The following is a 17,609-nucleotide window of genomic DNA, read 5'->3' on the forward strand; positions in this document are numbered from 1 at the left end:
ATGTTGTCAAGTTTCTGAGCTCCAAAGAATGAACACATTTGGTAAGATGAGACATTAACTGAATCTTTATTTATTACATAATTAACCATCTGACTTTACAGTTAAAAAAAAAAAAGATTAAAACAAAACTAATTTACGTAAGAATAGAGAGCTTCCACTTGACACCGTTTCTCATCTTTGGTGGCGTCAGGACCTCAGCAGCTACAAAGGAAAAACAAGGAGAAACAGTGTTGGAAACAGGAAAGTTACTGGAAATAGAGAAATGATGAGATGACCTCATCTGCAGTGTCTGAAATGACTTTCCATAGATCCCTTCTTTCTTTATGCTTTACTACCATCCCATTTCTGAGTGTTTGCTCACATATGGCACACATCAGACATGCATTAAGAAAAATGAAGTTGTGCAAACAGGGACCAGTGAGCGTTTTATGTGACTACAAATCCTGCTGACCTTGTTGTGGAGCTGCAGGTCTCTGCTGCTGCTGGAAAGACGCCATGATGCTGTTTGCAGTCGAGTTCGGCCCAGTGAGCTGAAGAGCAAGAGTGAGACCACAGTTCAATTAAAACTACAGAAAAGAATATTTAAAAAATCAAAAATAATATGAATAATAGTGCATTCTCCTTCCACAGAATGGATGTCACCTATTAACTTAACTAAATTCCCATTTTATTTGGTTGCTTTATCCAATAATAATAATAATAAGTACTTTATTAGTGTAGTAGTAGTAGATTAAAACAATGTGAAAAAAAGCATAAACATGTGATAATGTAGTATTTACCGGAGCTTGACTGTTCTGCAGGCCTTCAGCCCACACATCAGGAACCGCTGCCTCCATCATCTGCAGAGCCTCCTCGTAGGCCAGCTGCAGCTTCTCCGCCTGCTTGTCAAACTGGAACAGCACCAGAGCCTTCAGCAGGTTGTGCACTTCCTCTGCGGGGTGGGGGGGGGGGCAAATGAGCCGTCAGTCAAACTGGATGAATTAAACTGCAATTATACAGACAACTGCTCTAAGAAGGAGAAGAATGCTTCAGTATAGTTTGGGTTTTGTGAGCGCATGTCTTGTAAATGCTGATTAAATGCCCCTCTGGAACAAAACCACCTTTCCCATCTTCCTTTGCTGCGTCCTACTGTTTTACTGCTGTCTCTATACTGTACACTACAGGATTGTGGTAATTCTTCATCAAGCAGCCTGGAGGGAAACTGCCATATCAAACACGGATGGTCTCAACATTATTGAAGTTATTAAAGATATAAAGTAAAGAAAATCTAAATTTTTAAGAGCCTTTGAGTGTTTGTACCTCTCATCTTGTCCACAGTGGTGATGATCTCCCCCAGAGCGAACATCAGCGCTCGGTCCTCCATCGGGCTTCCCTCCTTCAGACTCAACTTCTTCCGCTCTGCTTTCCGACGGTTCTTTGATGACCTCCTGCAGGCAGAGCACGGACATTAAACATTAAACATTAAACATGTGAGCAAAATGTTCATTATTTTTCACATAACTTTAGAACTTTACAATGTGGAAATCACCAGAATCTGTTCGTGAGTGTGTTTGTCTTACGAGGAGATGCGGGAGTTACTCTGGGAGTATTTGGAGCCGGTCATCACACTGCTGGCTTCAGAGTAAAGCTCAGCATCAGGACAGTCTGGACCATCTTCATCTGATGATGAAGACAAAGGGTTCAATGTTGTTTGATTTAATTAAGATTTCCACCGCAGAATAAAATATATTTTCTACTTAATTCAATGCTCAATTCCTTCCTTTCAACAAAAAAGCACAAGTGGAATTATTTCCTACTGAGATTAAGTATGACGTCCTGTCAACTCTGACTTATTCTGTCAATTCTGACTTATTCTCACCCAGCATGTCCAGTCTGGCCTTCTCCTTCTGCTCTCGAACCACAACCAGTCGGGTCCTGTGCCGCGTGAACGTCGCTACCTGAGCCTCCAGGAAGGCAGTCTGGGTGCTGACAGCTGACACAAGACAACATCAGAACTTTTATTTCTGGTCAGTTTAAGAATAAACAATAGAACAACAACTGACTGGTTAGCATGAGAAGGCTGAACAGGCCAGACTGAGTGATCTTTACCTTCCAATAGAGCAGGTTTGAGGTTGGTTTCAGTGATGTCCTGTCTGTTGTGCATGTAAATCTGAAGCAGACAACGACAATATCTCATATAAGCCACACTTCACTTATATGCATTTTACAGAACGGTTGTGTCAAAAGTAAATTAATAAATAAAAGTAAAACATTTTTTTTTTTACTGACCAATCGGAGCGCCTCCTCCCAGACTGAACCGGTGATCAGAGCCAAGATGGCCTCCTCACAGTCCTATTGGAAACAGACAAATGCAGACTCTTCAGCGGGTGATTCTTCTTTTAACTATGAAATCAAACTTAACAGGATCATTTCACATTTATTGTTGTGTTGCAGCTTCTTGCCGCAGAGGATCTTACTTTGGCGTACTGGTCCAACAGCAGAGCAGCTTCTGAGTACCGTCGCTGCTCAGTCAGCTTCTCTATGAAAGAAGGAAACAAACTATTTTAGGATTTATGTGCAATCACACCCTGGTGGAATTGTACCGTGTCTCACCAGCTAACTGGCTACCCGTCTGTCTGACTGCCGACCTGCATGTCTATCTTTCAGTCTATCTACCTGTTGTTATGGTTACCTGCCAGGTCTCTGGCCAGCAGAGCTAACTGGTCCGGCGGTAGCGGGATTTGCTGCGCCACACAGATGGCGTTTCTCCAACAGGAGCTGCTGGCGAACGCCTGCAGGGCGCCGACTGCCTCACCGCATCGCCATAGCAACAGGCCGGCCTGCTCTGCCTGTTGCTGCTCCACCAGGTGCTGGGCGTAAGCACAGCTCAGAGCCTAGAGGTCAAAGGTCGAAGTTCAGGGGTCAAAGCAAGGCTTCGTATATTGCTTAAAGGGGCCCTGTGGAGTTTCCATTCAAAAGGTAAAAGTATTTTAAATCCGGCATTCTTCACATTCATGTTTAGGATAATCTTAAAAAAGTAAGTTAACTGAAAACTGGTGTTTTGCAGATACACAACCACCTAAACTATTGTTCACTGATACAACCAACCATACTGACCTAAACTGAGGTATAAAAAGGCACAAATACTTTAATTAACATTATTATTACATATTTAAAAAGGTCAAAAATGAATGACAATTGCCATTGTAAATGTATAGCATTTAATAGTCTCACCACCAGCGTGAGCAACTTGTGGGCTGAGTTTGTGTTTGTACCTTGTAGTGAGGACTGTCTGCTGTGTACAGCCGCAGGGCTTCACTGTAAAGTTTCTGCTCCTTCACCAGCTGCAAAGCTTCAGGGAAATGTTCCTCTCCTGAACACGAAGCACAGCAGAGATTCAGATTAAAAAAAAACACAGCTTGTCCAGAACATCATCACATCATTTACAGCTTGCTCTTCCACTTTCTTAGATTAACAGATCAAAGTATTTATTAATGGTTGGTCATAGGTAGTGCGCATTTCAGACTGTAAGTGAAGCAAAACGGCTACGTGTCTTATGATGAGACATGATGCCATATTGACTTTCTCATGTTAGCCAGAGAATATTTTCTTTTATCAATCATGTACGCAGAACAACAACTTTCTAATAACTGGGATTCATAAGCCAATAGTCTTGAGGTACATCTTTAAATATTTCCACGTTTTGATTGATCCATTCTAGTTGTCATCAAAGGATTTGGGAATAGATTTTTTGGGACATTTACATGAGTCTTGTATTCCCCGAGTCTTGGAGAATCTAACAGCCAACTGTGGCTTCCTGATAAAAAGGGGCAGAGCTGACAGAAACATTTCGACTGACCACACTTGCTGAGGTGATGCAGGGCCTTCCTGTAGCGTTTCAGGTGTTTGTCGATGGTGTAGTGCTGGTAGTTTGTCTCCAGGCTCTTCAGCATGTTTAAGAAGGGAAGGTACTCTTTGGGGTCCTGCAGAGAATGTGGACAAAAATGAACTGATAGAAACTAAAAAATAAGTCCACCAATCACAGCTTAGTATATAATGAGACAAAAATGCAAAACCACCAGAACATTTTTTTTCTGGACTGTTGAAAATGCATCAAAAAATTCTGGATATGAAAAAAGTTCACCACAACTTAAACACAACTTGTGGCTAATTCAAATTTAGAGCTGATTATTTAGTGTAAGTTAAAATATCAAGAGTAAATCTGTGTGATATGTTGTAGCTTGAATGCTCTCGTTTCATTTTTACTCATCCTCTGGTGTTTTGGTGCATAAATCTGCATATCAATGAGGACAACATTGTTCCTTGAAAACTTCTAAATGCTTTAAGGTACAGAGGTCATAAATATAGCAGGTGGTATATGAACAGAACGGAGGGCTTACTGAATAACCTCATTTGACACACAATGTCATGGTACTTTGGATTATTTGTGCTGCAAAACACTTTGTAACTTTGGTAAGTTAAGTAAAACAAGATAATGAAGCCGTCTTGTACCTTCTGGGATTTCTCGGCCACCATGAGCACGAGGTCAAAGTCGTACGTTCCCAGAGAGTGTTCGTACAGGTCGTTCACGTTGACGAGGAAGAGGAGGTACTTTAACGCCTCTTCAGCCCTCACAGCATCGGGAGCTTCAGCAGGGTTCACTGGACAAATACATAAACACAATACACAATGACGAACCAAAAACAATCACCTGATCCAAAGTCTTCAGTTGAGCTTCATCACAAACTGCTGCAGGTCATCAGTGTGCTCACCTCGAAGCTCGTGGACTTTCTGCAGAGCGACCTCCAGCTCTGGAACTGTCTTCTTCACATGAGCCGTCAGTATGGACAGAAAGAACCTGGATGGTTGACAACACGATCGAGGGGAGAGGAGGGGAAACTACTGAGCTACTCATTTATGTATACGGACTAAATCATTTTATAATGAAAGGTTAATATGTCTCATCTGAATTGGAGTTTTTGGAGCCAGCAGCTGCCACTGAAAGACTGCATTAGGTTGTAGAGATATATATATATATATATATATATATATATATTGCATTTTTCAATATTTATGGGTCACCATGTGTGACATGTCATGTCTCCTCAGCTTTTTGCCTTCAAGTCTCAAGTTAGTCGGGTCTCACAGCAGACAAATCCAAGTCTTAATCTGCAGCTGTGAATCACTGCACCGTTGTCTCCTCCATCAAAACTACAGAGGAGGTTGTGTTTTCAGCTTATCATTATGCAGTGTTATTATGTTTATACTTGACTTCCAATCTTAGTAGATGTTTCTCAATACATTTCAGTATCACTGACTTGTTTGGACCCATTGATTCCATGGCGCTCCGTAAAGCATCACAGACTACGTCCACCTTCTTCTGCCCAGAAACAAGCTGGGCCTGGACCGGGATGCTCTCAGGACGGGGGTACATGCTGCTGGTCGTATCCTCCTCCCTGGGTACCAAAGAAAAAAACATTTGCAGAATGTATGAGTTAAAATACCTGTTAAAACGGGGAGTTGTTTTTGCTTAACTTAAAACATACTGGAGCAGATCTGAAGAGTCTTACTTGAGCTCAGTGAGGAAGAGGTTGATGTGGTTGATGGAGTCGAGTTGTGTGATGAAGGTCTCTATGTTCTCCAGGAAAACCTGCAGGAAGAGAAAGACATGCACATGGTGTCAGTGTTTAATCTTCATTTATGCACGTGTCATAATTTAGAACAGGTCAGAGACAGAAACAGTCAAAATACTGAATAATATCTATTGACACATACTTTACTATTTGAGACATTGAGACATCTTTATAAAACTGACAGAAATAAAACTATTACCTCTTTGAAACTCAAAAATATAAATGCATATTTAAAGCATTACAAATGTATTACATTTACAATTGACCAAATTATTTTGTTGATGTTTCCAAATATCAGATATCTCATTTAGAAATCCTACTTTTCATTCATTTACACCGTTTGTTCCAGTCTTCCCTTCATCTTGTATTAAACAGGCCAAAACGAATTCTTTAAAAAGGTATCTTTTAGAAGATAAACTCATTTATAGGGCGTTTTGTTTTTGTCTGGCCGCATTTTTATTTCAGAAGTCTGTGTTTAACGAAACTGTGAACAAGAAACATGTGGAACTGCCAGCTGTGGACAAAATAAAAGATGTGACGTCATAAAACCCGTGAAAACATTTATGTACCTTTGGGTTGTGGTCATAAATGAAGTTCAGGTTGATCCTCAGCTTCTTCATACACTCAAAGGCATCTCTGAACCTCAAACTAAAAAAACAACAGATAGGATGGAGTTTAACGCTCAAACTACGATGCAATACAGTATCAGGCTACAAGTCATGACATTTGATTATGTTTAAGTATTAAAAAGACTAAGGTTGGTTAAAAAATGACAATATAAGACAACAGATGGATTTGGTGTATTTAAGATCAGTGTTGGTCTGGGAGGACTGCGAGTCATTGAGATTAAGACTAGATTCAAAAGTGATGTGACCCTCAACATATCTTGAGAAAAACAAGCAGGTGATACGATAGAAGAATATTAAACTCACCTGTCCAACCACGTCCGGAGCTGAGCCAACACCAGCGCTCGGTGATGCACCGTCTCCAGGTTCCCACGAGGCATCTGGACACAAACACACCAAAATACATCAGAGGTCAACGCTTACCTCTAGACTCGTCATTCGTCATAATAATAGAAAATGTTTCAAAATGTTTAATCTGCATCTGGATCTCGGATTTGCGTGAAAATAGACTCAGTCATAGTCCGTGAAATGTGTCTGCGTGTGTGTTAAAAGGACCTGTAGAATCACTCTGGTGTCTTGCGGGACCACAGTGACGATCCTGGATCCCCTCTCCACCCGCCGCAGCGCCTCGTCATTCTGACCTCCGTCTGAGGCCAAGGCCGCCTGCAGCCCTGCGGGGTCAAAGGTTATTCAACTCAGCTGTACCACAAAATACACCGGCGGCTGCACCAACCTCACTACTCATTTCAGAGGGACAGAATCCACATTTACATGGATGACACTGACCCTGGTACAGAAGTAATGTCTTTTCACTACTGTTGGTGCGGCAGTAAACATAATTATTAGGCATTTATTATTACTTGAAATCAAAATAGTGCATTTATAATTTCACTATTGCTACTCATAATTCATAAACAAATGAAAATAACTGTATTTCAGTCTGAGCTGAATAACATCATCTTTGAATCTCAGTGTATTGGCTCATTACAAATTTAGCATTTTTAGTTAGGGTTAGCATTCTAACCCTAAGTAATATTAGACCATCTATATAAATGTATTTTGACCTGAACAGATACACACTCAGGACTTTGCTCTGTGTGTGTGTGTGTGTGTGTGTGTGTGTGTGTGTGTGTGTGTGTGTCCATCTCCATCCTACCTTTGACACCGAGTGTGCTCAGTTGGAGGCAGCGGCAGGTGTGGGAGTGTGTGGTGATGAGGAGGAAGTCGTTGCAAATGGCGAAGGAGGAAATATTGGAGGCCAGCTGAGAAAGACGCAGACATAAATGAACAGATTTCCCAGTGGCCCTGTCTCGGGATGAACATATTGAGAGAGCCGGTAAAATAAAGTTGACAACATACCTCTGTGTCTCCAGCGTACAGGTGGGATCTGTCCGTCAGGCCGAGTAGATATTCCTGATTACATAAAGGCAAAGCAAACATATGCCTTTAGGCCTGTACCCAAGGACTCATTTATAATTAGTCATGTAATGATAAAGTACATGTGTTTCTACCTCCCCACTGATGCTGCAGAGGGCCGTCTGAACGCAGGGAACAGGGAAGTTGATGCTACATCCGCTGGAGTCACGCCAATCCTCCACTGACAGCTGAGGACAATCTACACAGAAATAAAAAAAAAAAAAAAAAAAAAAAGATTACTTAGACTTTCTGTAAACTAATGCAGATGACATGCTTCTACTGTGACCTTGGTTATTAAAGAAAGCATCAACATTTTTTTCCATTTAAAAAAACGGAAGAAAAATGTCCCAAAAAAATATATTTTACATTTGTTATTTAATTATTCTTAATTTTAAGAATATTTTTATCTGCATTTAGATGTGTATTTTTCCTGCAAACTAACAAACAAACAGACCAAATACAGAAGCTTAACTCATACAATTTATTACTTTTTAAGGCCTTTCATGTAGATCATTTGAGATTTATTTATTTAAGGACTGTGAATATGCTGTTATAGACTGACTTATGACTCTACCAGGCAGTAAATCTTTGTACGGATCAATGGTACCCTCTTATCTGGGAGGCTACAAGTCAGACCCTCTGGACAATCGCTATGTTTGTGTGCTTTTGAATGACCAAATAATACATTCAGAATTAATACATTTCCAACAAAACACATAATTCAGCAGCAGAAAAAGAGATTGGAGACTGACCCCAGAGCAGCTTCCTGATCTGTCCATCCTCCAGCTGTAGTGCCACAGTGCCAGTCTGGGAGCAGTGAACCATACTGACCACAACGCCGTCCACTTCTTTCTCACAGCTGAAACATAAAAACACTGAGCTGAATCATGACTTACAACACGGCTGTGGAATAATTCACTTTAATGGATTCAATGTAATTCAGTTCATTTGTAAGCTTAACGACCAGGCTAAAGGAGGCTGCTGCCGCCGCTCCAGTGTTCTCAGTTCAGCCCTGCTAACCTGACAGCGAGTGTGTCATCAGCGTCATGAGCAGGGCGGAGCATCAGCAGGGTGGAAGAGGTTGGCAGCAGGCTGGAGCTCAGACCCACAAACAGCTCGTCCTGCAGCCACAGCAGCTGCCGCAGGGCCAGAGGCTCCTCCTGGAGAGCCGTCACTCTGCAGGAAGACAGCAGGAAAATCAGAGCAACAGGAGAGAAAAACAAACACGAGCAAACCATGAAAAAAACAATGGGCATTAATCAGATTGTTTGGCCTACAATTTCAGTACTGACTAATAATTTTAGGCAAATGTTGGAAACAGCAGCACTGAATGGTGTTGTGTTACCTCAGGGTTTTCTGGAGGACCAGGGGACGAGACATCGTCCGGAACCCATTTGCTGTTTTGTCAGCCTGTTCTCCTAAATCTGGACACATAATACAATCAGAATGACATCAGAATAATATTTAGACCCACAACAAAGAGATACCCATAAGCGTTTATGACACTTTAAAACACATGAAGAAGAAACGCTAAAATGTGAGCATCGACGCACTACCCAACACCCCTTGGGTATAGAGGATGTTTAGTCTGGATTTTGCCCCCACCCACCCATATTTTCCTTTCTCAAATTGTAACATCAGGTGACGGATGCAAAAACATTCAACAAACTTCATTTCTTCATTGTATAACCCACCTTGGCTGTAGACTGAGATCTGCCCGTCAGAAGTCATCGCTGCCAGCTGATTGGTCCTCTGAGGTTGGCAGAGGAAGGTCACCTGGTTGACTGGTGAGGTCAGCTGGAGCTCAAATGAACACATGGGGGGAGGAACCACACACTGCCTGAAGGTTGTCACCAGGATTTTATCTGAGGGGGGTTAAATAAATATTAACATCATGTTGGAATCATCCTACAGCTCTGTGTCCTCTCGTCTCATTGGCTCTCACCTCCATCAATCACAGCCACGTTAGCGTTGTCGGTGGCATCCAGCCCGGGGCTCCGCTCAGTCGTCCAGCCCCAGTCGTAGGTGATGGTGGTCCAGCTGTGAGTCACCATGTGGAGCCTTAGGGGGTGCTCAGGGTCCCAGCAGACACAGACTGGAGCCTTCTGAGAGTCTCTGCCAAAGTCCAGGCTCTGCTTTAGATACCAGTGGTAGTTCCCCACCGTCCACAGCTGGACTGCAGGGGAAGCACAGACACATTTAAAGTGGGTCTTTCATATAATTCATATACAAAAAATAAAATAAAATAAAAAATGGCAGACTGTTCAATGAAATGTTTTTTATTTCCTTCACTCATCATTTTCATGGACCAAATATTGCAAATTCAACCAAAGTAATATTTGGCAAAACATGCAGACAGATCAGCTCAAACACAACCTTTTGCAAAGGTTTATGGATAAATACATTAGTATAGCATAATGTCAGACAGATTGATTGGTTTGAACCCTGTAATGTGGAGGGTCATCTATAGCTATTACACAGGCTCTGCTTTTTTAGCATTTACAGTAATATTACAATAAATGGCAAACTTCTGTAGGCAAGCCACGGAAACATCTTCATTGTCCGAAGTCAGATTACTGCAGTTCATGTAAACGTGTCTTGATTGGATTTTAGCAACTCTTCAGACAATGATTTATGTCACTGATGAGGTCCAACATATTCAACATTACATTGATTGGCTGAGGGGGGGGGCTACAACTTTAGCTGAACTTACTGTAAGTGTTGACTTGTTTGTCTTCTCCAGCAGTCATGTCCTCCAACCACACAGCTAAAACAGTGGAGTCACTGTTCCACAGCAAATCCTTCACCTGAAACACACACGCATCAATCAAAGTATTTTATATTGCTTTGGAAGAATTAAAATCACGAACTGAAGTCCATTATTTGATGCTTCTAAAATCGTATGTGAGTCAGATGTAGGTGAACATACCTTGGCCTGGTCTTTGCTGAATGGGAGGGTGAAGTCTCCATGCAGCAGTCCGTTCTTCTCCATGAAAACCACACTGTGTTTGTTGGGATGACGCTGAGTGCTCGCTATCAGGCTGCCTGAGGGTCTGCAACAACAGGACAAGATTTAACAGAAATTCACACTTCTAATATTCCAAAGAGGTAATTCCACACCAATGCTGCTTATTCACGAATGTAAATGGTTATTTATCCAGGAAAGACACACATTCATACATTTCTCCATATGGAAAGAGCAAAAACTAAAGTTAACAAAATCAATGTAACGAACTAAAAGCTTTGGCAGCATTCTTACTTCCAGCAGAGCGCCTGCTCCAGGCCGTTGATGGGCTCGCTGGTGGCCTGCAGGACGCCCTCTCTGTTCCAGACCCGGACCTTCCTGGCTCCAGTCTGAAGACAGACAGCACTGACGGCAAACAGCTGACCATCACCTCTCCACGTCACCCGCGGCCTGCGGTCGTCCCAGGCTGCAGCCGGCTGCACCTCCTGTGGGTGCACGTTTACATCATTCAGAATGTTCTATTTTTTATTCGACAAATGTTTTATTCATTTTCAACTATTTTTGATATGTTTGTTCTTTTCAAGCTATGATGTTTCTGTAGTCGAACACTGACCTGAGTCTTCTTCTGTGCTGCCTGTTTCCCCTCTGAGCCGTGGAACTGAGTCTCCTTCTTCCCCCAACCCACCGTGATGAACTTCCCTGCAAAACACACCATGTACAGTAGATGAAATATTTTACATAAACATCATTATCATTTAGCCACATAACAAACCCTCTGTGGGTCCTGACCTCAGGTTGGGAGCCACTAATCTAAACAGAGTGCATTTGGAGCCACCGTACCTTCACCAAAGTCATCCTGGTGGATTCCGATCTCAGTGATCGGCTCAAAGTCTTTGGTCATCATGATGATCGTTTCCTGACCTGTGAGCACAAATTATTAGTGATGTAATCATTTCCTTAATATGTTTAACCAAGAATTAACTAAACACTGACCTGATGCTGAGGTTATATATGTATACCTAGAGCAACAGCGTGTCTTGACCACACTCATCTTATAAAGAAAACTGAAACTTTTGATCATCTTTGACAATTTTCAAACAAAGACATGATGCTACCTTAAACTATCAATGACCAATGACCACCACTTTATGATAACCCACCTCATTATGAAGACAGTAACAACTTTATAAACGTTTAGAAAACTGGATTGAGTAGGTACTGGCCTGACTCGTACCTTATTATTGTGGTGCTTTGTTCTGTGTGCAGTGATGCAGAGATAATCTGACCATTCAACTACGAGACTGACAAAACCAGTGGGGGCTCTCTGACTCACGATTCAAATAATTAAACCTACTGACCAGTAGTGAGAATGACGAGCTCTTCATCAGGACTCCAACTCATCGACGTCAGGCCGCTGTCCACGCTGCCGACACACTCTAACTGTGGAACATGATCATACACATTTTGTGAGGACCCTCATGGACGTAATGCATTCCTTTGCCTCTAATCCTATCCTTAACTTAGTACTACTCCTAGCCTTAACCCTAAAGCCAACTCTTAACTGCTACACAGCCGTTTGAAGAAACTTTCCAACTTTTCTGTGCTGCTAACCTTGCAGGTGTTGAGGTTAAAGAGGACGACATCGCCACCAGCTGTGGCCAAACATGACGACTCGAGTTCAGCCAGGTCCTGCAGTCCAACCACCACTCCACTGCCATCCTCAGGAAGAAAACCCTCAGCTGTCAACGAGGCCTCACTGACCACCTGCAGAACAGAATGGAGAAAGAAAGATGATGATAAGTGAACCAACTTTCACCTCCACATATAGTTTATAACTAAGATTCCTAACTGAAATGATGAGCCTTTCCTCTATTACTTGTTTGAAATTCCAATTTGGACACATCTCTAAACACATTACTATCCTCAACTAGATAAAGCTCAAAATAAATGAGAGTTAGTACACCGTTTAAATGGAATAATGGACCATCGACAACTAAGCACAATTTTAGCTCTCATCTGCCAGCACTGAGAAACCCCGTCTCCTCCAGAGACAAAGGGACACGTACAGATGTCATCGCCAGCTCACCTGGCCAGTTCGTGGGTCATACTCTGTGATGGAGTAAGGAGAAGCGACCAGCAGCGAGCCGGTGTCAGCCCGCACAGAGAAACACTGTGGGGAGCCTGGACCCTCCAGCTCCGAGCTCCGTAGGCTCCTCAGCAGCTTCAAGTTCCGCATTTTACCTCACGACAGACTGAAAACACACCGAGCCTGAGTCTGGACCCGAAGGCTGCAAAACACCAGAAACAGCAAAAATGAAACATGTTCAGCACTGAAACAACTGACTGATATATCCATACAATATCAAGGCTGTGATAAAAACACCCGAACCCTGTTAATATAAAGTTAATCGTTTCAGATTTGTAGGATTTGGGGCTCCAAGTTTCACCTCCACAAGAAATTCAATACATTTAACATTAATTATTTCAGTAATGTATCAAGTAAACAAGCATTTTTTTTTATAACTTTTATAACTAATGTGTGTTGTGAAATGTGAAAGATATTCTGCTTTCCTGTTTCAGGTAATTGTATCATCAATACTATGAGAAAACGGAGCACTTACAAGGCATCATTGGACTCGGAAATTACTGTATGTTCTCTCTTGTTAGTTGCTATCAAAGCAACAACATCATCATCCATTATCGGACAAAGCCCTGTCCAACAGTTTTCAAACCTAGCTGTTAAATTTGGATGATAACGTCAGTACAAAATAAATTAAAGGATTTTTATTCACAGGTTTATCCTATATCATATATCGAAAGGATGCTGCATAATCAATTGAATATTTTCTAATAATATAACTTTATCTGTTAGCCAGTTTTGTCGAGCCTTGTCTCACTGCTCTTTAAAAGGCATTAGTAGCTTCACGACAACTATATAAATCCGTCAAAAGCCAGATAGGTAACATAAACCGACAATAACGGTGTAGCTTTAAAAGCACTTTGACAGTGTGAATAACTAGTTTCTTAGCAGTTTAAACCAAACTGAAGAAGGTGAATGGTGCAGGGTGTCCGAAAATGGAACTGGATGTGCTAGCTTACCTTTAAACTAGAAGGAGCGACATGATATTTAGCCGCAATAATTCCATTAACAAAATGACAGTTTTGAAACGTAATCACACCATAGGAAAAACTGTAAAACATACCAAGAAGAAACAGCTTGAAGTGAAAAAAACCTTCTAAATGTCCAGCATCAACAACACAACATCATGCATGTGGCGCTGTCAGACTCGTAACCTTTAACCTCTGACGCAGTTACGTGCGGTAACGGGGATGTTGCCCCCTGGCGGCGTGGAGTAAACGACAACTGGTCAAATGATTTTTAAATTTAAAACTATTTTGATAACAACACAATGGAAATTAATGTTGTTTATTCAATTTCACTGCAAGTTCCATATACACAAAATTAAATGCGTCAGAAAGCAAACTGAATAAGTTGCAAAATAAGAGAGTTAAGGTCCGAAGTTTCTTGAAGACTTATAAGATCATGAATTAAATCAACTTGAATGTGCTTCTTTATGCCTCACCTGCCTGTGCATTGTGCGTTTTGTTTGATTTTATTCTTTTATTCTTCCTGTTCTCATATATTTGTATATGTTACTATATTTATATTTATAGTTGCTTTCAGTAGGACAAATATGTAGTAAATGGAAGCTGTGTAGGACAGAAACACTTAGATATTCCCAACTATCGCTTAATCTACACTTCAAATCAAATAGGTGGTATATAAACATTTGTACCACATACTAATATTATATGCATGTTTATTGTTCATATTACATTATGCTTGACCATATCATACACATACTTGTAAATATCCCTTTAAAATACAGTTGATCCTGAATATTGGAAAACTGCACTATTGGTTTTTGCACATAAAGCTAGTATACACATAAGTATTTTCAGCTCAGCTAAATTTACTTTGAGTAGCTGAAGTAAAAGTACTCATTCATTGTTTTACTATTATATATATATATATATATATATATATATGCTCTAGATGTTTAAGCTTGAGCTAATTTTAATGTATATACTGTTAGGTAGTTTAAATGTATAAGCAGCATGTTTCTTGTTCGGCTTTTACTCTGAAAACAACATGGATGTTGCGTTTACAATGCTTTTATTTTGTAAAGTAGTGACCGGACGTCGCGTTTGTCCGTTGTTGTCGCGAGCCTGACGGGCTGCTGACTGACAACAGGTGAACGAGAGTTCAACGTCAGAAACGCGGAGCTCAGGACATCAGCGCGGCATTAAATACGTGACGAGAGGACGGCAACAGAAAGGTAAACGTTTTATCACATTTCTTTGTCTTTCTCCAAACACAAGGCAGCACGCAGACCGCATTATTCCTCAACCTTAACCCAAACGAGGCTTTTTATGCGGTAGTTTGCTAACGAGATCCTGTTTTCGGGGTTTTAAATCCTCCGGCGGACATGTGTAACGTTACCAAGTCAGTTAAGAAAGAGATGATTAAAAAAAACAAAAACAAACCAATGTGTCGTCTTGATTGGTTTCCGCCCCTTCTCCTCTCACTCATAATGAAATCAAAACAGGCAGATGTTATTTTGCTGGTGTCAGTTGTTACACCCCCAAAATACGTTATGCTAACAGTCTAAATCAAACTAAGACACTGTTTCACGGTGGACAGGCTGAAGACACGTGGGTAGGACATCTTTCATTTACACTCGTCAGGGTGAAATTGACATTCCTGTAATATGTCCACTTGTTGCACATGGCGCTATGATTGTTTGGCATATGCGCTAATATTTCTCATAAACATCTCATAGACATCTGAGTGTGTGTCAAATTTGTGCTTATGAATTATATCCATGTATTATGTGTGTGCATTTCCAGTTACTGGTTAAATCTGTGTGTATATTAAATGTCATGTGAAGCTACTTAATGAATGCAAAACTGTCCATTAACTCAAATGGGGCAGCCAGGAAGGCCAACTGTAAGGCCTCTTAAGAGACAGCTTGCAGTCGTCGAGACCAGACAGACTGAGAGATAAACACATTGTTGGTGTTTAGTCTGTCTGAATTGGTTTATTTCAGTTCTCCACTGATTAGGAGGCCAAGGTTACCACGATGTTTCCTTCCCTTTCCGCTGCCTCTGGTGTCCTGATTGGAGCTACACTGAGAGAAGAAACCTAAAGCACACAGGTAATACTACAATTTATGATCGGTTAATCATTGCCATCATTCTGTGTACCATCGTGGTGGATGTAGTCATACCTTCTTCATCATCCTCAGTTCACAGGTTAGCCATTAGGACGCTAATTTGAAGAAAGAAACAAACATCCAGTTTGACTCCCCCTGTGGAAAAACATGTTTTTTCCACTTTATAATTCATAAAAACATGTTTTTTCCACTCGGTTTGTTGACAGTTTGGAGTCACAGAGGTACGCTGACTTTTTCTTGACTCTGTTCATGTATATCATGCATAACTTCCTTTTCAGTGACATATTTCTGTCTTTTATTTTCTTCTGCAGTATATTTCTATTAGGATACGATGCCTATACATACTTGACTAAAATCTGCTATTCAAGCAGCTAGTGTGAAAACTAAACAAGACAAATAAGACAGCGTAAACGTACCCACTATAGTTCAGACCAAAGAAAGCAAAGTATCTGCTGTCACTCACTTAATGCTGACTGAACAGGCTGGGTGCTTTCATTTTCAGCCTTGTCATCTTTCCTCAGCTGTTTGTCACTTCTTAGTCTGCAGCAGGAAGATCTGAAAAACTTCATGACCGAACTTCCTGTTGATGTAGGATTGAAGTGTGCTTGTATCTTGAAGCTGTTATCACATATCAAAGACTGTCAGTAGTTTCCTTTTAGCACACTACCAAAGTCAAGCTATGTTGCTATGTGAAGACACACATGTACAGAAGCCAGGAAGAAATCAAACCTGCAATTACAGTTAACATGGTTCTACATTTAGCCTTCTTACTGAGTCTTCACTCCACCCACAGACAGTCCTCAATCAAATCTATGAGAGCCTTGTTTTTTGAAGACTTTTTGCACTCAGACTTTCTCATTCCTTTCTTAATATCTCCATCAAGGACATTGTGTTTTTGGTCCTGTTTGTTGTTTGTTTTTAAAAACATATTGACAGACTTAATGAAATTTGGTAGAATTTTGAGATTGCTGCGAATCCAGGATTTTCTTAGTATTTTGGGGTGTTTTTATGTAATTTTGGGCATTTTATGCCTGTATTGATACCCAACAGTAGAGAGATGACAGGAAATGAGAGAGAAAGTGATGGGAAACAACATGCAACAGGTCTCTGGCCGCATGCAAACCTGATGTGTGGTGGTTCATGGTCAGAGCACCTTAACCCCTACGCCACCAGGGCAGCCCAGTGGGAGCATTTTTCAACATTTTGGATTTAATGCAGATCAGAACTCAGGTAGAAAATAAAAACGTTACCTATTGTCTATTATAAGCCAACTAACAATCAACAACAAAAAGCACAACAGCTTCTGCAGTTTGCGCAGCCTTGGCAGAGGTATGCTGAGTGCTTTGCTGAGAGGGAGCATTTTCCTTCTTGGAAGGGAAGGTTTTGGCTCTGAGAAAGATGTTGGCTCTCATAGGTCACTGTGGAGAGTTGGATGAGTGCTGGATGTGTATTGTCACTCTGCAGAAGCCTTATTCTTCTGCAACACACCTTAAGTTGTCATCAGATCAACATAAGTCAGCTGATAAAAGAATCCCGTCCTGCAGCATTCCTCCCTGACATGCCGATCTGATGAACCAGATTAGCCGCTGCCTTCCTGCCTCCCTCATTCCAGACTCATCGAGTCTGACTGCTATGAATTCCTTCATTGTCTCAGGGTTCATACTAACATCCTATTCTAATTATTCTCAGGGCTCATAAGCACATACTATAAGATGGCCATTTGAGTCTGTGTGTTTGGGTCGCCATAGGTTTT

At 41.2% G+C, this 17,609-nt stretch overlaps 1 protein-coding gene across 1 annotated transcript; it reads right to left on the reverse strand.

The window, feature by feature from the left end:
- Positions 1-89: 89 nt before the first annotated feature.
- elp1 (elongator acetyltransferase complex subunit 1) lies at positions 90-13,890 on the reverse strand. Its single transcript, XM_070913021.1, has 36 exons — positions 13,823-13,890; positions 12,706-12,907; positions 12,231-12,383; positions 11,978-12,059; positions 11,460-11,540; positions 11,233-11,318; positions 10,914-11,104; positions 10,584-10,707; positions 10,368-10,461; positions 9,600-9,830; positions 9,349-9,519; positions 9,000-9,078; positions 8,675-8,830; positions 8,407-8,513; positions 7,750-7,853; positions 7,598-7,651; positions 7,395-7,500; positions 6,794-6,909; positions 6,545-6,618; positions 6,182-6,260; positions 5,550-5,629; positions 5,298-5,435; positions 4,752-4,837; positions 4,492-4,640; positions 3,839-3,962; positions 3,255-3,352; positions 2,672-2,873; positions 2,457-2,518; positions 2,269-2,331; positions 2,089-2,149; positions 1,859-1,972; positions 1,560-1,659; positions 1,300-1,427; positions 780-931; positions 452-530; positions 90-201 (listed from the first exon to the last, which is right to left on the reverse strand). Exons 2-36 carry the CDS (start codon positions 12,853-12,855, stop codon positions 134-136), a joined length of 3,942 nt encoding a protein of 1,313 aa, XP_070769122.1. The 5' UTR covers positions 12,856-12,907; positions 13,823-13,890; the 3' UTR covers positions 90-133.
- Between the last annotated feature and the right edge of the window lie 3,719 nt (positions 13,891-17,609).

Source organism: Enoplosus armatus, chromosome 10 (genome assembly GCF_043641665.1).
Source record: "Enoplosus armatus isolate fEnoArm2 chromosome 10, fEnoArm2.hap1, whole genome shotgun sequence".
Taxonomy (NCBI): domain Eukaryota; kingdom Metazoa; phylum Chordata; class Actinopteri; order Centrarchiformes; family Enoplosidae; genus Enoplosus; species Enoplosus armatus.